General features: G+C 38.9%; 1 protein-coding gene across 1 annotated transcript in view; it reads right to left on the bottom strand.

The window, feature by feature from the left end:
- Window positions 1-25,876, bottom strand: part of SPIDR (scaffold protein involved in DNA repair) — a 229,688-nt gene that overhangs the window by 59,520 nt on the left and 144,292 nt on the right. Inside the window, exon 8 of the mRNA XM_045291525.1 lies at window positions 18,612-18,831. Coding sequence (XP_045147460.1) covers window positions 18,612-18,831 — 220 coding nt within the window. The remainder of the gene's footprint in view (window positions 1-18,611; window positions 18,832-25,876) is intronic.

Here is a 25,876-nt window from a genome sequence, read left to right as displayed (position 1 = left end):
AAAAAAAAAAAAGAACAACATGGTCTCAAGCTAAAAGGATTTGTAAGCAAGAATTAACAAGTGTCATGGGCTCTGACAAGAAACGCATAGCCTGAGGGTAGAAGATAAATGCCACAAAAATTAAGGGACCTGTTTTCTAAGTGACATTTCTGCTAGTACAATGATTTGGACAAACTGAGATTATTTCTTCCAAACTGAAAAAAAACCCAAAAAACCCTGTTGTATTTTGTACCCCCCTCATACCAAAAAAGAGGCATGTATTCTTGAAAACCTAATTGGGTTTCGGGTTTCATTTGCTATGGTGTCCTATTTATTGAGATATCTGTAAAGTTTCCCGTTTCTAGTAGGTTCAGGAAGAAGCTCTTGATGTGGTCCGGGGTACATTCCGTCTCGTGGGACCTGTGGAAATGTCTACGGCTGAAGTGAGTATTTTAAACTCTAACAGCAGGGTGGGGATTCCTTAAGTTTGGGTGCCATTCTAGACTCCATTTCCCTCTTAATAGATCTTGACTTGCTACTATATCTGCGTGGAGATTGAACACCTGACCACAGAAAATTAGATGACAATGTAAACTTGATCATGGTTTATTAGATGCCCATATGACCATCATGAACTAAATCCTGTCTGATTCACCTAGCTCAAAGATGGATATGCTCTGAACAGTTGGTGCTTAGGTCAAAGTGATATTTGTGGTGAATTATGGCATGGACCGAATTTGAAACTAAGTTAGTTTTCATAAAAAAGAAAGTTTATAATGTTAATATACTGGTACTGATGCTTGCCACACCTTCCACACTATCCTCAATCCACACATAAGGTCACTCTTAAGATTACTTGGCTGATGAAAAAAAAAATCAGTTCTGGTTTACAGATGAAAGCTGACATGATTGCTGGGAGGAGGGAGAAGTCGATGGTTATAGCTTTCCATTTCCCCTGAAAGAAGGCGCTGATAGAGGAGCACAATTTAAGGGTTACATTTTAGGTCCAATTTGTTCACGGCATGTGATGTGGGTCACATTGATTCAAGGTCAGTCACAAGTGATCAGCTAGATGGTTTGGAGCATCCTTTGAGTACACAAATCATGCCATTGGACCCAATAGCAAAAATAGCTTTTAGTGTGGGCCACCCTGATTACCAAAGATCCAATGTTTAGAGTAATGATGACAGATGTGAAAGGAGGAAGACAAGAACTGGCAATAAGATGGTCAGAGAAGGTTGTCAGAAAGAACAGCGTCTAGAGCAGCGGTTCTCAACCTGTGGGTCATGACCCTTTGGGAGGGGTCAAATGACCCTCACAGAGGTCACCCGATTTATAACTGTAGCAAAATTACAGTTATGAAGTAGCATTGATAATAATTTTATGGTTGGTGGTCACAACATGAGGAACTGTATTAAAGGGTCGCAACATTAGGAAGGTTGAGAACCACTGGTCTAGAGTCTTAAAAGCTTTTGTCTTCACACAAGCAGCCATCTAAGTGAGGCATCAACTAAGTCCAGATGGAAGAAGCACACCAGCCTGTGTGATGCAAGGATTGTAAATAATACAATTCAAATCAGAAAGGGGGAATGGTAATACCAGAGCTAAGACTGGGAGCACCGGTTTGCAGAAGGTTATGGATGATGGAGGAAAGCCAAAATCCATTTTCAGAGTCCCTATATGGATGAAGCCTCAAGTGAATTCCCCCTGAACACAGTCCAGGGATATGCGTAGCCCTGCTATCAGTCAGAATCTTTGCTATCACAGAGAGAGATCACTGTAAAGTGGATTATGGCAGATATAGTTGGGTCAAAATGTAATACTTTGTCATTTGATCTCCCTTTTGCCCCATTTTAATGTTGTTTCAGTTTTTAATATTTTCTGCTTTCTTTTTGATTAAAGCCTTTAAAAAATGTTTTGTCTAGTCATTGTACTTTTGTGTGTGTTTCATATAACAATCTTAATATGTTAAATAAGTGAAGTTACCACTATGGCAAAGGGGACAACATGAAATGCTTTTTATTTCGGTAAACTACCAGTACTACAGAGTAACCAATGTGCCAGGTGCAACAATTTATGGTGAGATGTCAGGCTGCCACAGACTAGCAGGTCAGTTATTTTTAACTCATTCTTCAAGAGAGAGTAACAGTTTATCCTCACTGTTGGCTGTATTTTTACTTTCTAGATAATACCCTTTGATACGCAAACATTTAAAATTTTAATGAAGTCCACGTTTTGTTTGCTTTTACTGCTTTTGATGACATACCTATGAATCCACTGTTATATAACTAAGGGTAGGAACAACTGCTTCTATGCTGTTTCCTAAGAAATTTATAGTAGCAGCTCTTATATTTAGGTCATCGATCCATTTAAGTTTTATATATTGTTTAAGCCAAACTTCTTTCTTTTTCATGTGGATATCCAGTTGTCCATCGCTATTTGTTAACGAGAGTATTATTTCTCTACTAAATGACATCTTTTTTAAAAAAACCAATTGTCTGAAGGGTATTTATAGAGGTCTAAGTAAAGGCATGTACATATGTAAATATATTTATATATGAGGTTGGGGAAATAGATCTATGTGCATATATGTATAGGTTTAGTATTAAGGTAGTAGATGGACATTGGGCCTCCACTCAAGTACTCCCTCAATGCAAGAATACTTTGTTCTATTACCCTGGTACTCTATGATGCTCACCTTCCTGACACAATCGCTGAAGACAAAGTGGGTGCATAAGCAAATGTGGTGAAGAAAACTGACGGTGCCGGCTATCAAAAGATATAATGTCTAGGGTCTTAAAGGCTTGAAGGTAAATAAGCGGCCATCTAGTTCAGAAGCAACAAAGCCCACATGGAAGAACACATCAGCCTGTATGACCACGAGGTGCCGAAGGGATACTTTATCAGACATCAAAGAACAAAAAATCATATCATTGTGTGCTTACCTCCCCAATACAATCACTGAAGACAAAATGGGTGCACAAGCAAATGTGGTGAAGAAAACTGATGGTGCCTGGCTATCAAAAGATATAGTGTCTGGGGTCTTAAAGGATAGAAGGTAAACAAGCAGCCATCTAGTTCAGAAGCAACAAAGCCCACATGGAAGAAGCACACCAGCCTGCGTGATCACGAGGTGTCGAAGGGATCAGGTATCAGGCATCATAAGAACAAAAAAATCATATCATTGTAAATGAGGGGGAGTGCAGAGTGGAGACCCCAAGCCCATCGGTAGGTAATTGGACATCCCCTTACAGAGGGCTGCGGGAAAGAGATGAGCCAGTCAGGGTGCATTGTAGCAATGATGAAACATACAACTTTCTTCTAGTTCCTAAATGCTTCCTCCCCCACCACTATCATGACCCCAATTCCACCTTACAAATCTGGCCGGAGCAGAGGATGTACACTGGTACAGATAGGAACTGGAAACACAGGACGGCTGATCCCTTCAGGACCAGTGGTGAGAATGGTGATACGGGGTGGGTAGAAGGAGGGTGGGGTAGAAAAGGGGAACTGATTACAAGGATCTACACATAACCTCTTCCCTGGGGGACAGACAACAGAAAATGGGTGTAGGGAGATGTCAGACAGTGTAAGATATGACAAAATAATAATTTATAAATTATCAAGGGTTCATGAGGGAAGGGGGAGTGGGGAGGGAGGGGGGGAAATGAACTGATGCCAGGGGCTTAAGTGGAGAGCAAATGTTTTGAGAATGATAAAGGCAATGAATGTACAAATGTGCTTTACATAATTATGTATGTATGGATTGTGGTAAGAGTTGTATGAGCCCCTAATAAAATGATTTAATAAAACAAACAAACAAACAAACAAACAAACAAACAAAAAACAAATGCCTGAATATATGGGTTTATTTTGAAACTCACAATTCTATTCCATTGGTGCTCAGGCCTATCCTCAGGCCAATATCACTGCTTTGATTACTGTAGCTTTGTAGTAAATTTTAAAATCACTGTGAGCCCTCCTACTTGGTTATTTTTTTTCTCAGTATTGGACTGGCTATTTGGAACTCTGTAATTTAATAAGAGTTTAAGAACAGACTTTTCTGTATCTACAAAATGGCTTTTGGAATTCTGGTAGGCATAACATTTAATTTGTAGATTGGCTTGGAGTGTACTGCCATTTTAACAACAGTAAGTCTTCCAAACCATAAACACTGGAGGTATTTGCCTTTAGTTAGACTCTAAAGTTGTGGTAAAGGTTTTTGACAAAACATGGGCCATTTAAGCCACTTTTGAATGTACAACCCAGAGGCATTACTTACATTCATCATGTTGTATAGCTATCACATTTAGATCTTTATTTTTTCAACAGTGTTTACATAATTTCTAGTATATAAGGTTTTTACCGCCTTAGTTAATATTGTATTATTTTGACTAGTTTCCACTAGTTTTTTATTGTAATATTGTATTCTTTCGAACAGTTTCCACATGTTTAAATTTCTTTATAAGCTTTAGTAGCTTTCTTGTGGATTCTTCAGGACAGCTATAGAAGACTAAGCTATCCGAACAAGAATAGTTTCATTCTTACTTTCTGGTCTGGAGATCTTGATTTTTTTTTGATTGCCTTATTGTTCTGAATAGAGCTTTTAGTATAATGGTGAATGTGGACCTAAAGTTTTGTTTTTTAAAGTAAAATTTCATATCATTTCACTAGTTCTGACAAATACACACACCACATGCTGTATTAGTCTTGGAACTTATGAGAGCCACATTATAATTTCCTAGTTTTCATAGTCACACAAATATAAAATTATATTCCTCTTTCCTCAGATATCACTAATATACTAGAAACCACAAATGAACTACACTGACCAGAAAATACCATTCACCTAACCTAAATCATGATAGTGTGATACTATGACAAGGAAGTCAGAAGTTAACAGCATCCAAAGTACCAAAACAACAACCCAGCCCTGCCATTGAGTCGACTCTGAGTCAGGCTGCTCCTGTCGGACAGAGTCGACCTGCTCCGCTGGGTTTTTGTGACTGTCAATGGTTACAGGAACAGAGGCCTCGTGCTTCTCCAGTGGAGTGCCTAGTGGGCTCGGACCACTGACCTTTCAGCTAGCAATTCACAGCTTTCACCCACTGTGCCACCAAAGCTTGTACTCAGTGTCCAGTCATGTGTAACATTTAAAGATAGCTATTGTGTACATGGTCCCTTGCTGTGCTTCAAGTTTTCTGAAATTACAATATATACTGTTCAGCAAATACAAAACGACAGCAGCAGGTTTCAAGTTCCTCTTCCCAATGACCCTGAATTAATGTTTCGGTATTCCCAATGTTTGCTTTTATAATAAACAATGGCTATATATATCAACATTTAATTAGAGAAGCACTGATAAATTTAATAAAGTTAGCATTAAAACCTCTGAAATTTTGATATCCACGGATCTTTATTAACTTGTGACCACTGAAGTTTTCTTCTGACAAATCAATAATATAATTTCCAAGAAAGTGTTTCATAACTACAAAGGATGAAGAGAAATAACTCACTTTAAAGGATTCCTAGTGATTGTCGCTCAGACCCTCCCTCCTGGGTGACTCAGTTTGCTGGGCTGCCTATGCCAGAGCAGTGGGCTTTTTCTATGCCTGTGCCCAGCTCTTCTGGCGACTCCATACATAGAGGCTGAACTTCAGGCTGCGACACATGTAGAGGCACACACAAGTTGTCCAGAGATGACTGTTAGCTGCTAGAACACTTTAAGATTGCACATTTAAAATTTTTACTTTACATGAACTAAGCTATTCCCTGTTCCAACATTTGATGTCATTCATCAGCTACCAACTACCATTATCTGCTGTGGTGGAACGTTTGGAATTTCCTCATTTATAAGAGTTGGAACACTTCAAGAACAGATCTTACCTCTGAATAAAATGATGCATGCTATCAATGTTAATTTGGGATACTTCCATCTTGGGATAATTATGTTAGGATATATCATTTAATTAAATACTTAACCCACTCACTAATCTTGGGCCTAAGATACAGTATTTAAACAATTTTATAAAATAATATTTGAAAATATTTAAAATAAATTAAAGTTCAAATTATTTTCTTTTTCAATATCCATTTTGGGGGAAAAACAACAACACTAAAACCATCTTATCTTTATAACAATCTTTCAATCCTTGGTTAATAAAAGAAACCAGACACTTGTTTAACAGATAAGGAACAAGTCTTTTGATTCATCAAGCAAACTGGCAAACAAGGGGAGAAATCTTCCAAGATATTATTATAAGTGTTTCTCCCATCTTGAGCCTCAAATGAAACAAATTTCCTATTTTTCTTGGTGGTCAAGATCTCTTTTTCTGTGATTTATTCTTATTTCAAAACATAGTGAGCTGTAATACTTGAAGTTTCAAATGTTTTAAATGTCAGGTCTTAGAATAGAGCCAGTCAACCCAAACAAATTTCATCTAAAAAACAAACTGAGTGGAATTGGATGATAAACACTAAAGAAACGATCATATTCATCGCCAGTTTACTACATACTGCTCAGATCATGTTATTTTGCTTTTTTTCATTGGTAAACAATGCTTTCCCCAGATTACAGTTCTATTGAACCTATTCAAAATGTCAACTATAATTTGTGCCAAATTCCTTCTTAATACATTGCACTGGGCACCTCAGGCACATGGTCTTGGAAGAGCAGGCTGTCTGGAGATCCCCCCACCCTCTTATTATTACCATAGCTTTCCCACTTGGAGAAGAAATCTCAGATATAGGAGTGCAGATATTGCTGTATAGTCACCTTTACCCAACAGACAAGAGTCGACCTTGGGCTACATGTATTGTAGATGCCTGTTTCTGACACAGGATGAAAGCGGCACCCATGTGGGCTCAGCACAGAAGGACATCACCTCCTAACAGAACCGATAATATTCAGAATAGAAAAAACAGAACTGTGTTTGTTCTACAGTTCCTTTTCTTTTAAAATTATACTTCTCTGACTTCATACCACTTTGGGATAAGATGAAATGCCTCTCTAACAAAGAAAGAAAGAAAGAAAAAAATCTCCCCCTAAGCAAAGTTGGGTTATGTGAAGAAGAAAGTGGCATCAGGTTTGCAGGAAGGGTCAACAAACAGATTTCAGCAACCTTGTTTGCTAAAAATGATGATCACTTAAAGCACTTCCTGATAAAGGAAAGAGACTAACCTTCAGTATGAATTACATCTGAATGTGAAGAAACCCAAAATTCTTATAACTAGACCAATAAGTAACATCATGATAAATGGAGGGGGGAAAAAGATGGCAAATTATTGTTTTATATTTGGTTCAACAAAATGTCTGTGGAGGTTGCAGTACAGGAATTAAACATCTGGTGTCAATTTGAGGATTAAGAGTGTAGGGGTGGAGTCTAGCTTGTCAATCAGGATATTGCCAATGGGGCCTCTGTGTGGGCATGGCAATCTCCTAAGGACTCTGGGAATTCCTGTATTTCCTCCTTGGAGGTGGGAGAGACACTCTCTCAGCTCACTTCCTGTGATACATCCCTATGGCGAAGATACATGGGGAGAGGCTGGTGCAGCCACACCTCTGGGGTTGGAGAAGCAACGTGGAGACCCCTGCCAGTGCTGAAATGCTTACAATGCCACTGGATCCAAAAGACTTCCAACCTACTGGCCCGTGATCTTTCTGTATTCAGCATCATTGCATGTGTTTTGTGAGTCTGAAGATGACTTTATAGATTGGTATCGGACATACGGGCCAATATTGGACTTACGGACTTGATCTGGACTGGGCTGAAATGTTTTCTCAACATTCAACTCCTCTTGTATATAAAGCACTTTCTTATACACATGTGAGTGTCAATGAATTTGTTTCTCTAGTCTACCCAGATTAACACAAACAACGTATTACATTAGGCAAATCTGCTGCCAAAGACTTCTTTAAAGTTCTAAAAACAGTTATCATTTTGATGACTGAGATGTGCTGGATTCGAGCCATGAAATTATGCATATGGAAAAGCTGGAAAGTGAAGTGTTGGAGTTGTGGTGTTGGTGAAGATTACTGAATATAATATGGACAGCCAAAAATTGAACAAAACAGACCGATGAAGAAATACTACCAGAATGCTCCTTAGAAGTGATGATGAAAAGCCTTCAATTCCCTTTTTTTGGATGTGCTATCAGGAAAGACCAGTCATTAGAAAAGGTAATCATGTCTGCTAAGTACAGGGCCAACAAAAACACAGGAAACCCTCAGTAAGGGGGACTGACACAATAGCCACAACAACGGGCACAAACACCACTGATCACGAAGATGACATGCAGGACTGGGCAATGCCTTGTTCTATGCACATGGCGTCTCATTGGAGTCAACTCAATGTCAACAGACAACAATAACAAATTCTTAAATTTAGTATATTAGTACTACGTTTTAAATATTATCTTAGTGTGTTCTTTGTTTCATTAAGCTTAACAGGAGCGATTGAGGTATTTTCATGTTCAGTTTACTCTTTAAGAAACTATGCTCAGAAATGCTCAGACACATTCCTATCATCAGAGAGCCAATAAATATCATAATCCACAAGACAACAATCACATCGAATAGCGCTTATCTTGGCAACACCTTGTATTAATAGACTTTGAGAGAAAACCCATTAAACTGGTTATTGCATTTGCTATACAATATTATTTTCTTTCTATTGCATACCTTTCTCTTCCTTAAAAGGTATTTTTTCTAAAGACTCATTTCCAGAGATAGCTGTTACTTTTGTGTTAACGTATTGGTTGGCAAATAGAGTCAAATGCTTGCTTGTCTCTGAAGCCACTTGAAAAAGAAAGTCATTTAAAATAAGATAGGATGCATAAACAAAGAAATAAATGTTAATTTCTCACTTAGTGTAGCTTTCAGTCCAAGAAGAACCATAGCAACTAGGGAAGAGGTGGAGATCCAGTGGTGAATAGTCACTTGGAGCAGGTAAGAAGGCATCTAGTGGTCAAAGAGAGTACTTAGCTTATGGGAAATTGAATAACCCAGAACCCCATTGGTTGTGTTTTCCAATTTAATAATTTTCATTCAGCTTCAGCTATCTTTTATTGAACTCTTGCTACTTACTAGCAGCTAGGTGTTTTGACATGACAGCATCTTCTAAATCAACCAATAAATTATCTGTTTCACAGCTATGGAAATGAAGACTGGACAATCAAATAGCTTGTCTAATCTTTATCATAAAGTACATAGAAGATTTGATAGCTAAGATCCCTTATTCTCAATCTTACAATTTTGCCATACAAATCATTGAAGAAACCTTACTGCTTCAAGACTCAAGATCACTGGCAGAGTCTGGAGTGTAGATGCAACAGGCATGATATCTGCTTCTGAAACAACACTGCTTCACTTTCTAGCCCTTAAACTCACAGTCTGGAGCTCTGGGTGGCATAGCAGGTTACACATTGAGCTGCTTACAACAAGGTCAGCAGTTCAACGCACCAGTTGCTTTCTAGCACAAAGAGAAGGCTGTCTAGTCCTGTAAAGATTTAAAGTCTCAGACACTCAAAGGGCAGTTCTTCCCTGTTCTACAGGATGGTGGGAGTTGGATATGGACTCACTGGCAGTGAGTCATTTGGGTGGAAACTCACAGCTATGACATCTCCAGTCAGACTTGTTATAGACTTTTTTAATCACTGATATTTATTACAAACCTCAACTATATGTAGTGAAAGGAGTACTAACTTCATGAAGATTTTTTTCCCTAAGGGCCATTGCTGAATATACGTATCATTTACAATTTTTTAAAGTCAAAATTTACATGATAAAATGGTTACCCTTAGGGTTGTCCTTTCTAATATTTATAAATTATTGGGTGCTAGCACTAATTTCAAGAAACAACTCAAAGTTATAATTTATATTTCCCCTTAAATCATCTATAATTAATGCTTAAAAGAAGACATATATATATATATTTGCCAATGAAAAGTTTTGTTTTTAATGTATTATATTGTGTGTACATATTTTAATTAATCATTTTATTAGGGGGCTCTTACAAATCTTATGACAACCCATCATTCAACTGTATCAAGCACACTTGTACATATGTTTCCATCAACATTTCCAAAACATTCTCTTTCTGCTTGAGCCCTTGGCATCAACTCCTCTTTCCCCTCCCTCCCCTCACCTTCCCACCCTTGCGGCTCCTCAATCAAGTATATATTCTTGTTGTTATTTTGTGCCTTACACTGAAGACATATTTTTTATTCAAGTGAAATCAAGAAGAAAATAGTTTTCTTTTTTTCAGTAAAGAATACTTCATCAGCACAGATAAATCAGTCTTTACATTTTGTCTTTTTGGGTCACGTTATGCATCTTGTGGGCTCTGATACAGACAAGGCTGATTACTGCCCTTCGTCTCCATGTTTAATGCTGGACATAAAGTTTGAGTGCTATTTTCCAAGAGCTATAGGAGGGGATTCAAAAAGTTCATGGGAAATTTTCAGCATTTTTAAATTCCATTTGCTACAGACTTTTTTTGAAGCCTTCTGACAAAATACAAAAAATATGTAGCCTTTCATGTAATTTTGTCCTTTTACAAAACTTACATTGAAGTTTGCTCATATACTTAAGAGGTTACCTAACTATTACCTATTTGTGATATTCTAGTGGTGATATTACCATAATAAAGTATATTTTTTAGATTAGTGCATGATTTTAGAGATCATTGTTTGCTCTCTAGGTTAGTTTAATAATGAAACAAATCCAAATATAACAAACACAAGTATATGCTTCAATATGTGGTTTCACTCAGGCATGAAAAGTAGGGAAGAGAGCTTTTTTTGTTTGTTTGCTTAAAAGTAAGTGTGAAAACAGGACTACCTACTGTCTTTCATGAGTACATTCTGTATGTACAAGTGATGTCTTTGAAAATTGGTAGAGTATGCTTGGCGTACAGGATGGCAGGAACAGCTTGCCTGTGGCCGGCCAATCCGATGAACTGGCTGCCTTTGCTAAGGGGCCTCACACATCTGCTTTCCTGCTTGTGACACTCAAGTAGTTTCCCCTAAATTAGGGGAAAATGGACCGATGAGGACAATAATTCAGCTCTAGCTGCTTTCAGATCAGTACTTGGGATAAAAGCAGAATAAATCCTGATACTTCCAGAATATCAATAAAGTTACTTCCCCAGAAATGTAAAGGAATGGTAGTACAAAAAAATGTTCTCTATAACTTAGCATTTGTGAAACTTAGAAAAAAGTGACACAAGTAGAGCTGAGGATTTTGGTTGTTTATTCTGATCTAGTCCCCAAACCACAAACCCACTGCCATCTCATCCAGAGCACACACCCCATTTTCTCCTGCAGCCGTGGGAGCAGAGGCTGTGCTGGAATTGCTGGCCTTTCTGTGTAGCCCAATTTGTAACCTACAACAGCACCAGGGCTTCGGATCCAGTCACAGATTATTAATTACCGATAGCAAATCAATTGCAGTCAGCTCACTCTGCGTCTCTGCAACCTCATCTATAAATGGAAATGGCAATTCTATTGGCATCCTACAGAAGAGAAGAGGTTCAAACAAAATCAACACTTGGGACTGGGTTCTCACTTTAAGTTCAATGAATTCTTTCTAGAAGTCATGATACAACTTGGAGTCCAGATGCCATGGTAAAAATCACACAAACCTTTACTTTTTATGTTGCCAGTGGAGAAGGTCTTTTTTATGTCAACTCTAAAAAGGGAATAGGTTTAGAAATGCTTACTCCTGTAAACTGTTACCAGTCTTGGAAACTCACAGGGCAGTTCGACCCTGTCCAGTCGGGTTGCTACGAGTTGGCATCGGCTTGGTGGCAGGAAGTTGGGTTGGTTTTGGAGCTACGATGGAAGCGTGTTTTGTAAAATGCCATGGTGGCATGGGGTGAGTGTGACAGTCTCCCCCTGGGTTGGATGAAAGATGCCATGGAAGAAGCGGAGAAAAAGGAAAAGGATGAGCTTGTGAGGTAGGCAGGAATGATGAAAGGACACTCCTGGAAGAAAGAACCATCACAATAAGTTGCTGTCGTTGTAAGAACAAGACCTGCCACAGCTACCTCTAGATGAACCCATCTCCTTTCTCTTACAGATTAGTATTTTGTGGTGGGAAAAAAGATCAGAAAACAAAACAAAGCAAAACACAGAAATCTATCTCTACCAGCTAAAACATATTCCAATGTAGGTTGGTATGTTATGTTACTACAAGGTCAGCACAGAATAGAGAGAACATGATTGTTTCTAAAATCTTCTCAGCAGGAATGAAGCTACATTACATTTCAAAATAATGAAATATTATTTAACACAATGCAACACATTGTATTTGTACATCTGAAAGAACCAGGTGATAAGAGGAGTGCTCATAAAAAGGGCAGAGCAATGTGCAGTTTCCCAGCACCCTCTCTTCTGAAGGGGGCCCTTAAAAGCCGGAAACTCACGACCAAGAACACATGGTTGTATTTTTAAACACCACACCACTGAAGTCCAGAAAGCAAAAATGTTCTAAAAAAATAAAACTTTTTATTTGCTTTTCCAATCTTTACCTTTGTGATACGGAGTATAAGTGGGCCAATTGGAAGACTGTATTAGACATGAAGCATTCCACTCACTCAATAACATTTAATCATTAACCATAAGTTTATTGCTTTAACTGCATAGTTTTTAAGAGTTTCAAAGCTGGAGCAAAACTGGCTTATATCTCCCACACACTGCCAGTGTTATATCAATACTACTTTTTTGAGGTCATCAATATCTAGCTTCTCTGAAATAAATAAACCTTAGTATAGATAGAAAAAAACATAATATATCCTCACTTAATAAATCACATGCTTCCAGCATCACATTCTCATCCTTATGACTTAACTTAGTTATTGCTATAAGCCTTTCAGGTGTAATCCTGGCAAACAATAATTTACTCAATCTTTTATACCTATATGAACCTATAAAGCATTCAACCAAAGTCACTTCACAATTCTTTAAAAAGATTTCATCTGAATTTTACACGACTTTCATGTTCAACTACTGCGTAAGAATGTGGCTCCGATTCTTAAGAGCTGTAATCACATTTCTATGGAGTCACACAGAAATCTGTGCAGATACACTCAGCCAACAAGGGGCATTCTATTGAAGATCACTTGTCCTCAATCACCTTGGGGAGAGGCGTAGTGGATCTCATTCCTCCACACCGCAAAGAAACACACTGAGGCCCAGGGAAATGACTGTAAATGTGGGGCTGGACCTGATTCTGTACAAGATCAATTTGACAGCAGGAATCATACCCCTAATTTCATATCTCTTCTGAATCAGCATGGATTCCAGGCAGCTCCTTATTGACTTAGTGCTGTAGCCATTTTTGAATTATCTTCAACAAAATTTTGCTTGTATGTACTAGTAATGATATTGTTTGGAAGTTCCCTCATTCTGTTGGGTCATCTTTCTTTGCAACAGGCACTACTATGGATCTTTCCCACCGGTTGGACAGAGAGCTGTCTTCTGAATTTCCTGGCATCGATGAGTGAGCTCTCCAGTGCTTTACTGGTTTGTTGAAACATTTCAACTAGTATTCCCTCAACTCCTAGAATCTTGTTTTCCCACAGTGCCTTTAATATAGCTCAAACTGCTTCCTTTAATACTCTTGTGATTCTAGATCATCTGCTATTTCCTGAAATGGCTGAGTGGTGAGCCAATAACAACAGGGATAGGGGAATAGCCAGGGTTCTAAAACTGATGGTGTAAAGGGTATAGTGTTCCTGGTCATGTTTGGTCATGTGAAATGTACCTGAGAGGAATTATTGAGAGGTAAATTATGGGTAAACATGAAAGTGCGGTAGGAGGAAATAAAAAAGAAAAAGAGGAGAGAAGAAAGTAAAAATTATAAATAGGTATGAATATAGATATGTATCTGAGGGAGTACCCCCCAAAATGTAATTTTTCTTCAAAGCTATGTATTTAAATTTTTTTTACAAAACAACCTATTACCTTCAAAGTACTCTCCATTATACTTTATACATTTGTGAAATCTGTGATTCCATTCTGGAAACATTTTTCAAACTCATCTGTTTGGATAGCTGACAGCACCTCCCTCATTTTTTCCGTTACCTCTTCTGTGTCATCAAACCACGGTCCTTTCATGTCTCTCTTCATTTCATTCGCAGACACAAAAAGAAGTTGCATGGTGCGAGGTCAGGTGAGTAAAGTGCACGGGGCAAGAGAGGTATGCTGTCTTTTGCCAAAAACTGGCACTCTGAGATGGCTGTGTGAGCAGGTGCATTTTCGTGGTGGCAAAACCAGTCCCCCATCTGCCACAAATCAGGCCTTTTTTGTCACATACTGTTATACAATCTTTTCAGAGCCTCTAAATAAAAAGCTTGATTAACAGTCTGACCTCGTGGAATGAACTCCAAATGTACTGAGTTGACATTTTCATCCATTTGGGAAGTTGATGGACATCCAGAACGAGGTCTGTCATCAGTCGACAATTCACCTTTTTGAAATGAGAAAACCACTCATCCACTTGAGTTTTTCCCATAGAACTGTCCTTTTAAGCTGTGTTCAATATCACAACAGTTTCTGTGGCATTTTTCCAGAGCAGGAAACAAAATTTCACAGTCACACACTGTTCTCTTAAATTGGGCATCACAAAAAAAGAGATTCCAGCTAAACTGCTTTTACAAAAAAATTTACTGCGACCAGAGAGAACCTTCCCAGGTAATGCCTCTGGCTGCACTAATTCAGAGCAAGTTGCTTGTTGCTCACTTAGCCGGGGAAAAAATGTGTACTAGTAAAGTTCTGCCCAGCAGAGCTTTTTTCTGCTTTTGTTTGTATTTTATTGGTATCCCCGCGTAAAACTTTATGGGACAAGATAGACTCATCTTTCTCCAGCAGGGAAACTGATGCTGATCTTTCAGTGAGATGCTCCATGTCTAAGCCCGTGAAAATCATATGAACAGCAGTGGAACATGGAGACAGTGCTGGAACATTACCCTTTAGGTTGTAATACACTCAAACAATGATTTGATGAGAAAAACGTCCTCAAAGCAGAGTTGACGTTAATAACACGGATGGGCTAAAGCTTTGGGGATCGTCATTTGCTAATGTGGGATGATTCAAACTGAGAAGAAGGAGCTATAAGCATCCATTAATAAAGAAACTTGAAATGTACAAAATATAAAGTTAAGAATATTGGAAGTCATCAAATATGAAATATAACACATAAATATTAATGTCTTTGGCATTAGTGAGCTTACTGCCATGTCAAATTGGACAATCATAAGGTTTTCTGTGCCAGGTGTCTTAGGCTAGGTTCCATAGTGAAGCAAAAATATGTAAAAGAAATTATATCAAGATAGTGGCTCACACAGATTTAGAAGCAGTTAAGTCCAGTCTGCTTCAAGTCCTTGGGTTAGATGTGAAGCTGGAGGGTTTTTCTGACTCAGATGTCTGCCAAGACTGACAAACTAGGAAACAAAAAGACCAGAGGCTGGTAGAAGCAGTTCAGTGGTTAAGACTTGTGGCTGTTAAATCTAATGAGTTCCAGGTCAGTAGGCAATATGACAGGTTATTGCTAGCTTCCAGGGTCAGCAGGCACTATGGTTCCAGTCCAAAGAACTGGAGGCCGATCTGACGGATTCATTATCCTGACCAGTGACAAGAGAGCCAACGTCCGCTTACACTGGAGTAGGCTCCACCCTCAAAGAAACTCACTTTCAGTTGCACTGCAGTCTATCATGGAGTTGATAAATTATGCTATACCGCATCACTGAATATCATGGCCCAGCCACGTTGACACAAAACTCAGCGATCACAGTTCCTTCTTTGTACACTTGGCACTTCTAAACATCCCTTTAACTATACATCATTTCCAAATAAGGGCAGTAATAAAATCATACTTGGATCCAACGTGATGCAACTATAATATGTACAACTGAAAATGCACCAATTCTATTTCCACTTATATTTTATAAATGAACAAAAGAAAACATTTGATTCAAACATACAAGTGGGAATATTTACAAGAATTACAGTCCTATGGCCATCTAGCAGGGAAGCAAGAAAGCCCACATGGGAGAAGCACACTAACCTGTGTGGTCACAAAGTGTGGATGGGATCAGGGATCAGAAGACCCGAAGCAAACAACCATTTCGATGCGAACAAGGTGGGTTGGAATGGAGCCCCAAAGTCCATCTATAGACAACTGGACATCCCCTCACAGAAGGGTCACAAGGAAGGGACAAGGCAGTCAGGGTGCAGTATAGCACTGAAGAAACACACAACATTCCTCTAGTTCTTTAATGCTTCCTCCCTCCCACTATCATGACCCCAGTTGTATCTTACAAATCTGGCTGGACCAGAGCATGTACATAGGTACAGATAAGAGCTCTTGACACACAGAATCCAGGACAGATAAGCCCCTCAGGACCAATAATGAGAGTAGAGACACCATGAGGGTAGGGGGAAAAGAGGGCGAAAAGAGGGAGAAAAGGAGAACTGATGGCAATAATTGACGTGTTACACTCCCTTCCACCCACCCAGGGGAACAAACAACAGAAACATGGTGGAGAGACAGCAGACAATGTAAAATATGAAAATAAAAATAATTTACAAATTATCAAGGGTTCATGGGGGGGTGTTGCGGGAGGGGGAAAAGAGGAGCTGATACCAAGAGATCAAGTAGAAAGAAAATGTTTTGGAAATGATGATAATATATGTACAAAGGTGCTTGATACAATTGATGTATGGATTGTTATAAGAGCTGTAAGAGCCCTGAATAATATGATTTATTAAAAAACAAAACAAGTACAGTCCTAGTTTCTGCAACTAACTATAAGGCCATGATTGCTCTTTAGAATGGCCTTCTTTCACCATCTAGTTAGTATTTCCGTTGCTCTCTGCAAGCACCTCATCCAATCATGGTTTTTTGCCTCATGGAGTGACCCATGAGTTCATTTCTGAAGGGTCTGGGTCATGAGTAGTCATGTCAGAATGGGGTTTCTTTAGATAAAGGGCACATGGTAGCACAAAGAAATGATGTAAGGAATCTCCTGAATTCCAGACATATTCTTCTTTGCCTCCATTATGAAATACCAATCCAATTTACCTTTGGTAAACAGGATCAATCACACTACTCAGTTTAGTCACACCCTCCCATGCCTGTGCACACAGAGTCCAGAATGTCCAGGGGGCATTCTTAACTGCCAGTGCAATGGAATCAATCCTGTGTCTCTAGGATGGGAGTATTCGGACCTATAGAACTAAGATCTTCAGATCCAAAGATCTCAATGCCACAATGGGAATGAAAAACTGAAGAGGAATGGTATAACGCGCATTGTCAAAAAGAACATTTCAAGATTCCGAAGTATGTCCTGTCAGGGACAGGATAATATCCATATACTTACAAGGAGGCTAGTTAATACAACTGTTATTCAAATTCACACACCAGCCGTTAAAGGCAAAGACGAAGAATCGAAGATTTCTACCCACGTGTGCAGACTGACTGGTGCAGACGTGGACCATGCTTGGCTTGCTGTACACAGGGTTGCTATTATTTGGAGCTGACTTGATAGCACCTATTGACAACAACAGCAACTGTGTGGCTACTCCTGGGTTGGGCTACGTAAAGTTCTCAAAGGGCGAAAAGGCATCTACTGTATTAGAAGCCACAGCAGTAGCTACCAGAGGGCCTGAGGGATATGAAGTAATTGGAGGTGGTTGCAGGGGGTGACAGCATCAATTACTTGAGCTGGGTAGCAATTATACATATGTATTCACTTTGTGATTCTTAATGAAATGCATAGTTAAAGGCTGTGCCTGTTCCTGCATGTTTTTTACAGATTAATTAAAAATGTATTAAAAATAATTGAAGTTTCTCTCTGCTGCTTGTAGTTGTTATTAGAGAAAATTTTAGTAGATGCTGATGATCATGTGCTATGTATGTAACAAAAGATCCCTCTTCTAGGAGGGAAGCTAGCCTTAGAGTAGATTCTAACTATAAACATTTAACAGATTAATATTAAACTTTTACATTGTGCAAATAAAATTAAGGACTGCGCATACATTTGCTCAAAAGTACTAAGGCTCCCTCTGCCCCTGCCAAGGGAGAAGTTAAATACTATTCAGAAGAAAAATCATAGTATTAATGTCCATTTATGTTCCCTGAGATCAAACCTCATTGTGTCTTAATTCATGTTTTTTATTCCTAAGCACAAAATGACTCACAAAGAACTACTGAATTAAAGTGCATTACCCTGTTTTCTGTATTTCTCTGAATGACAATAGGCTTGATTTGGTATGGTAACCTATTGCTACATAATGTTTGTTTTAAAAATTCTTTTTCGAGGAAAGGTAAAAACAAAATCCAATAGAACAGCTGGATCTTTTCATAGTACAACTCTTACTCAGGAATTTGGCATAGTTGGTCCCCTCCCACCCCCGCCTCAAATCATGAAAAAATCTGCTGCCAAAAGCAGAAAGCTGCCACGAGAGACCAATCAGAACCTCTGCTATACAAGCCCGACATCGAGCCCGGTTTCCTTCCCCTGGCACTTCTCTATAATAAAGTGACAAGCATGTGACTGATAACAATGTCTTTTTTTAAAAAAAACAACAACTCATAATCAGTGGTTAGCAGAGTGAGTACTTGCACTCACCAGGGAGGGTAGATGTGTACGATGTCCTGGGGACGTCCCTTAAGGTAGCTTGCAGTCTCCTTGGTGAAGAGAACCTTCAGGAAGGGCCTGGGGCCAGGGGACACACCTGGAGAGGGGCTGTCAGGCTTTAGCCCTTCCAACTGCTCACACATGGCCACCTGCAGGGAGCATTCCTCATGCAGCTCCAGAATTTTCACAATTAATACACCTGCTTTTCTCCCTACACGTTGAAGCAAAGAACAAAAGCAAAAAATCAATTCCCAAAGACAAACGGCTCCAGTGTTAATAAAGCACCAAGGAAATAATGCCAGAGAGTTTCTGAACCAGGAGAAAACACTCTGCATACTTCATAAAAGTAAAGTACAGACTCTCACGCTCCCTGTCATGATCAATTTTTAAAATAAAAAAGGCGTAGGACACTGTACTTAGTATGTGCATTTTTAGGAGCAAATAATCATTCTAAACATCTGCATCAAGAAACAGACTTGTTTTGAAAAAGATGATGACAACACATGTGCAGATGTGTTTGACACAATGGATATATGTATGGAATGTGATAAGAGCTATAAGAGCCCCCAATAAAATAAAAAATTAAATTAAATTTAAAAAAGAAAGAGAAAAAAGAAAAGAAACAGACTTGCATTTACAGAAAACTCAGACCCATCATTTCAGAGAGCAAGCGTTTACTTAAAAATGTGAACCCTTTGATAGCGACAAAAAATTATTGACTTCCTCTGTTATCTACACCCTGTACCCCAACTCAGTACAGGGCCTCTTTAATGTGAAATCATGTGGTATCACTGGCTGCTTGGAACTGTTCTAATGATCAGGTTAAAAGCTGAAGATTTTTGTGGGCTGCTTTTGGTTTAAAATGAATGGAATTTGATCTAGACTTGAGTTACTGGCTCTCTTGTGAAGCTGGCAAAGTAATACAGCATCTCAACACAGCTTTCTTCTATGTACAATGGAGATCAAGTTACCTGACTCAATAAACACGTGTAAGAATTAAATTAGACAAATGAGGTGGATAAAACGGTATCTCATGACCTAGAAATTCTAGCTCATATAAAAGTATGAGCTAGAAGGATACACAAAAAGTCCCTATAGCTCTTGCCTGTGAGGAGAGAGAAAATGAATGACCGGAAGGAGGTACAAGGACACTTCATATTCGAGGTTATTTTCTATTTCTATATCAACATGGTTTAATAAAAAACATGCAGAGCCAAAAGACAAAACATTAACATGTGTTCTTCATTCTAGATAGTAAGTAGACTTAAAAAAATTAATCTCTATGTTCTTCTCTCTCTGCTTTATTTTAAAATCTGATATCTGAGATAACAGAAGCTAAGTTCCCAGTACTGTGACTTGGCAATTAAATAAAAACAAAACCCATCAAACCAGTTATTGTCATGTCACATGCGATATGGTGACCTCATGAATATCAGAATATAACTGTGTTCCCATAGGATTTTCAGTTGCTGATTTGGGGGAAGTACACTGTTAGGCCTTTCTCCCAAGGCATGGTGTAACCTCCATTCTTTCACATAGTAGCCAAACCAGTTACCTGCTCCCACTACCCGGGTTCATCAACAATGTTCACTCACTAGGAATTTATCACCCCCATGGACTGGTTAATAGTGAATAATAAAAATTCACATTTAAATAATACTCTCTTCCTCTTGTATATTTTATATAACTTGCTAGCAACATTTACTAAATAGGAATTTCTTTATTACTTTGACTGACTGGTTAATAGTGAATAAAATAAAAATTAATATTTAAATAATGCTATTTTTCTCTTTTTCTCCCCTTTAATTGCTTTTCAATTTCTCTTCCCCATTCACTATATTTTTACTCACCTCCCATTCTTCCTCAAAATGCCCATCCTTCAATACCAACCCTTGTATGCCTCCCATATTAAACAAGGCTACTACATCTCTCAGGGCACCTTCTCGCTACAGTTACTTAAGGTTAAGAAGGAAAAGGATTGGGAAATGGGTGAAGATTCCAGAATATGAATAATCAGTGCTTAGTTGCTACGAGTATGTAGGTGTGTGTGTATAGGTATGTATATATGCACCCCAAACTCACTGCCATGAGTCAATTCTGACCCCTAACAATCCTGCATGGCAGAGTAGAACCACCTCTGTGGGTTCCCGTGCCCATAACTCTTTAAAGGAGTAGAGAGTCTCCTCTTTCTCCAAGGAGTGGCTGGGGTTTCCAGCTGCTGACCTTGTAGCTAACAGCCCAATGTGAGAAGAAAAATGAGGGACTAAAAACATGTATCTAAAGCAGCGGTTCTCAGCCCGATTCATAACAGTAGCAAGATTACAGTGATGAAGTAGCAATGAAAATAATTTTATGGTTGGGGGGTCACCACATGAGGAACTGTATTAAAGGGTCGCGGTATTAAGAAGGTTGAGAACCACTGATCTAAGGAAAAGCACAACTATGGGAAATAAGAGTGTATGCTCTGCCACGACATGTGTTTTAGGAAAAGTTGCCCATTCTCAATTGGTGGGTAAGGAAAAGAAGTCAGGATCAGTGGAGTTGGGTTGGTCCATCCGTGTTCTTTCTTGGACAGCACAGCCAGTTAGGTCGAGAGCGAAGTCTTCAGTAGCCAGGGGAAAAGCAATCAATTTAACTACTATACTGCCCACAGAACACTTTTGCGACACATTTTAAGAACTTTTATCAATTGTTCCCACACGGTGAGGCAAATTTGCTACTTCCCTGTCTCCTTCTAGCAGCAGCTTCCCTCCAGAACTCCACACCCACGGGAACCCACTGGATGTGAAAGAGTCACAAGTGCGTTCCCATGGCTCTGGGCACCCTCCTGCTGTGGTGGTTTCCAGGGTGCTCAGCCATGTGCCCGAGTGGAACCCGCTCTCTTTTCAGGCACTTGTTTGAGATCTGACTAAAAGTGACAGTGATCTTTCAGTGGTCTGTCCTAACCTTAGTGTCCTCATTCAAAAAGGCAAGGTAATTTAAAAACACAAGTCATATTACAGCAGAAAGATGAACAATACTATCTTTCAAAACGTTTTATTATAAATCCTCATGATACTTTAATAACAATGAGTTCTGCCCAGGCGATGCAGCACTGAATAACTTGGAGAACCAATACATGTTACGGTGTGGGTTCTCTTCACAAACTTGGTACACAAAGTCAGCTTTAAGCATAATTAGGGCTGAGAATGAATAACAGGGAGTGGTGATATGATGGAGCATGGAATAGCTTTGTCCTTTTTACAGAGCACTCTAAAATATCTACACATTCTCCAAAAGAGACTCAACGAGGAATGAGATGTCTGCACAGAAGACAAAAGCAAAACAACATGTTCTTTCTACTTGAGCCCTTGGTATCAGCTCCTCATTTCTCCTCTCCTTCCTCACCCCCCACTCCCTCATAAACCCTTGATAATTTATAAATTATTATTATTTTGTCATGTCTTACACTGTCCAACCTCTCCCTTCATCTTCTTTTCTGTTGTCCATCCCCCAGGGTGGGAGTTATATGTAGATCCTTGTGATCGGTTCCCCCTTTCTAGCCCACCTTCCCTCCACCCTCCTGGTCTTGCCACTCTCACCATAAAAGACTATTTTTCTGTGACATTTCAATAATATTTCCATAAAATCCAAAATCTCACCCTGTCCAGGAAGTACTCTCTTAATTCCACTAAAAGCAACTACTCTTTTCCTTTGAAATCCTCAAAATAAGTTGACTGCACTTCTCTCTCTTACAGCAACTTCTTCATTTTCAATGGAGATAGCACCCACTAGCCAAAACCCAACAGGAAGACAAAATCAGAGAGCATGCACAAGATGCACAGTAATGGCAGCCATCATTATCACGGCTGCTGTTGTTTCTATTAATCCTCCAAGGCAATTCCAAACCTTCTACTTGATTTGATCCACTGAAATACCATTAAATAGATTTAATATTGTTCAGATGTTAGTTTTTCAGCAGGAATGGAAAAGTCAGTCCTAAAAATAGTGTAAAATTTCAAGTGATCCCAAATGGTGAAAACAATTAAAAAAGAAAGAACAAAGCAGAAGAATCCACAGTTTTCTCTTTTAAATCAAACTACTAAGCTACAATAACACAAATAGTCTGCTATTGATACAAGGGTAGACATACAGAATAACAGACGACCTGGTAATGTAATGGGTTAAACCTAATATAATTAGGCTGTTAATTGCATGGTTGGTGTTTCAAAGCCATTCGCTAATCCATGGGAGGAAAATGAGGCTGTCTGTGTTGCTGTAAGATTCACAGTCTTGGAAAACTAAAGAAGCAGTCTACTCTGCCCTATAGTGTTACTATGAGTCAACAGCAACTCAATGGTGGTGGGTATAGAAAAATGGACTACAGTATAGGTGAGAGTTCACAAGCAGAGCATATGCACCTTTATGGCTAATTGATTTTTCCAAAAAAGGGGGTTAAGTCCATGCAATGAGGAATGTAGTCTTTTCACTAAATGGTGCTGGTACAACTAGATAGCCACATGCAAAAGAATTAACTTGGACCCACATTTCAGACCATATATGAAAATTACCACCAAATGGATCAATGACCTAAATATAAGGACTAACTAAAATCACCTAACTCTTATAAACCTTCAAGAACTTGTTTTTGATAATGAGCACAAGCCATAAAGGAAAGCAAGAAAGGAAGAGCAAGAGTGAGAAAGACACACACACACACACACACACACACACACACACAAATTGGACTTCACCAAAATGTAAAATGCTTGTGCATCAAATGGACAAATATTTGGGAACCATACACATATCTGACAAGGATATGATATCAAGCCCTATAATTCAATACACAAACAACTAATAGAATAATTATAGTTTTCTTATTTAATGTTCACTTATCTAAATATTAACTTTGGGGTTTTCCACTGTCACTATCTTCACATATCAAACAACATAATAACCAGTATCAGATCTTATTTTAAAATGCAGGTCATACTTTTTACACTGCTACTTATACTTTTCCTATCCTTCAGACTAAGTTATCAATAAGTGCCCACTCTCCCCCCACCCTTCACCCAGCATACAAACAGATGCACATGCATACACACACAGTCATGCAAACAGCAGGGGATCAGAGAAGGGTATCAAGGGACTTAAAGATCAAGTGTTTCCCATGCAGACAGGAACTATCATTCATACACACTCTGACACAAATTATCATTAGTTGTCATTATTATAGTTCATGTTGTAGACACTCAATTATCATGCTATAATAACTTCACCTTTTACTATATTTTTGAGTTATTTAGCGATCTATTCTTCCCCTCCCCCCACTTAATATATGTACCTAGTATCAAAATGGTTGTTTGGAATTTTTCTTATAGTTATATATGGAATTAGAAATAATATTACTAGTGAACTATTCTCTTCTAATAGTTATCTAGGAACTCACAGCTTTTAAAAAAGAAGACAGGTTTATATTCCTTTCTGTAATTTTTCTCCCATCATTCCACACAATTTAATTTGACATTATTCTACTTTGAGTTTAAAAATATCAGTCTCTGTCAAGCTGCCTCCGACTCACGGCAGCTCTATATGCGTCAGAGCAGAACTGTGCTCTAGAGGGTTTTCAATGACTGACTTTTGGAGTAGATTTCCAGGCCTTCTTCCACTAAGGGACTACGGGTGCTCCCAAACTTCCAATCTTTTGGTTAGCTGCTGGGTGTGTAAATTCATTTGCACCACCTTGGGACTTCTAGTGTATTCCATGAACTACATTACTGTTGGTGCCATCATGTCAATCAACATATCGGCTCATAATAGGTCCCTGAGCCTACACTAGTCCCTTAGTCTCTCTTTTCTAGCTATCCTCAAAATCAAACTCACTGCTGACTCTGACTCACAGCATCCCCACAGGACAAGACAGATTGGCTCTGTGGGTTTCCAAGGCTGTAACTGGTTGTGAGAGTGGCAAGCCTCCAATTTCTCTCTCAGAGTAGCTAGTGGTTTCAAACAGCTGGCCTTGCGGTTAGCAGCACACCACGTAACCCCTTATGCCATCAGGACCCCTTATTTCTGGCTATTGTCTGACTCAAATAGTTATCAAACAATCAAAGTCATATTATTGTACTTCATTAGAATTGTATTATATAAGTGTAATTATATATGATATAAGCTAAAGCCTGACCAGACCCTTAGGGAACCAGTTGAAAGAATACATTCCTAACCTCAAGATGAAATAATTCAACTTTTGTCAAATGCTCAATTAGACCTTAGAAGTGCCAAAAGAACAACAAGCAATGCATTCTGGGGTTCCCAACATTCCCCAGAAAGTTCATTCAATTTCTTTAGTGGAAAGCTCACGAGTGTTCTGCTTGAGCTAGCAGGGGGTGTTGGAGGTAAACAGGGTAAGGATCATATGGCTCTGTCGAACAGGACAGACATGTTTGCTACTATTAGGTGGGTTTGTGGGTTTTCCTCCAAGTGTCATGTAAAGCCATTGGGAGAACAGAAACAAGTATTTCCGCCATCAAACAATAGCGAAACAAATAAATCACTGCAATTTGCCAAAGCCCTCATATCAGAGATGTGCCACAGCAACCGAGGATCTCTGTTTTCACCCTGTTTTTTTTCCTTTCAAGTGTTTCATGATTCAAATTTTGTATGCTTAATTAAAATAATATTTCATAATCTTGAACAGCTCCAAAACCACTGAAACAATCAAACAGTTATTCCATGGATATAAAGCTTTATTTCCTTGTGTTCACAATAAAATTTCCTTCCTATCTTTAAAAGACAGGCAAACAACTCAAACTCAATCACCCAATTTGCTTGGCTGAGAACAGACTAGAGAATGTATGGACAAAAGTAGGGAGACCGGTGAGCCGAGAACTGAAATGAACCAAGAGACATGAGGGCGGCTAGGTTTGGGGATGTAAGAAGTGGTCCGGCTGTAGATGTGCTGGAAGGTTGGGGAATAGGATTCACTGACAAGCTGCGGTACTTAAGATGAGTCAAATCGACTCCAGTGCTTTCGTATGAACAAGTGGGGCTGAGTTAACATTTACTGCCATCGGGAAGATTTTCAGATGCGTAGTTCTTTTCTTTTGTTTTGTGTGAGTGTGGGGTTGAGAATGTTAAGATTGAGGAGATGTTGGATGGGGTAAGATATGATAAAATAATAATAATTTATAAATTATCAAGGGTCCAGGGGCAGGGGGGAGTGGCAAGGGAGGGGGGAAAAGGAGGGGCTGACACCAAGGGCTCAAGTGGAAAGC

Source organism: Echinops telfairi, unplaced genomic scaffold, assembly GCF_000313985.2.
Source record: "Echinops telfairi isolate 266 unplaced genomic scaffold, ASM31398v2 ScPeMD7_1;HRSCAF=3_0, whole genome shotgun sequence".
In the NCBI taxonomy this organism is placed as follows: Eukaryota; Metazoa; Chordata; class Mammalia; order Afrosoricida; family Tenrecidae; genus Echinops; species Echinops telfairi.
Note: the sequence above shows the minus strand (reverse complement) of the source record. Positions and strands in the feature narration are given on the sequence as shown.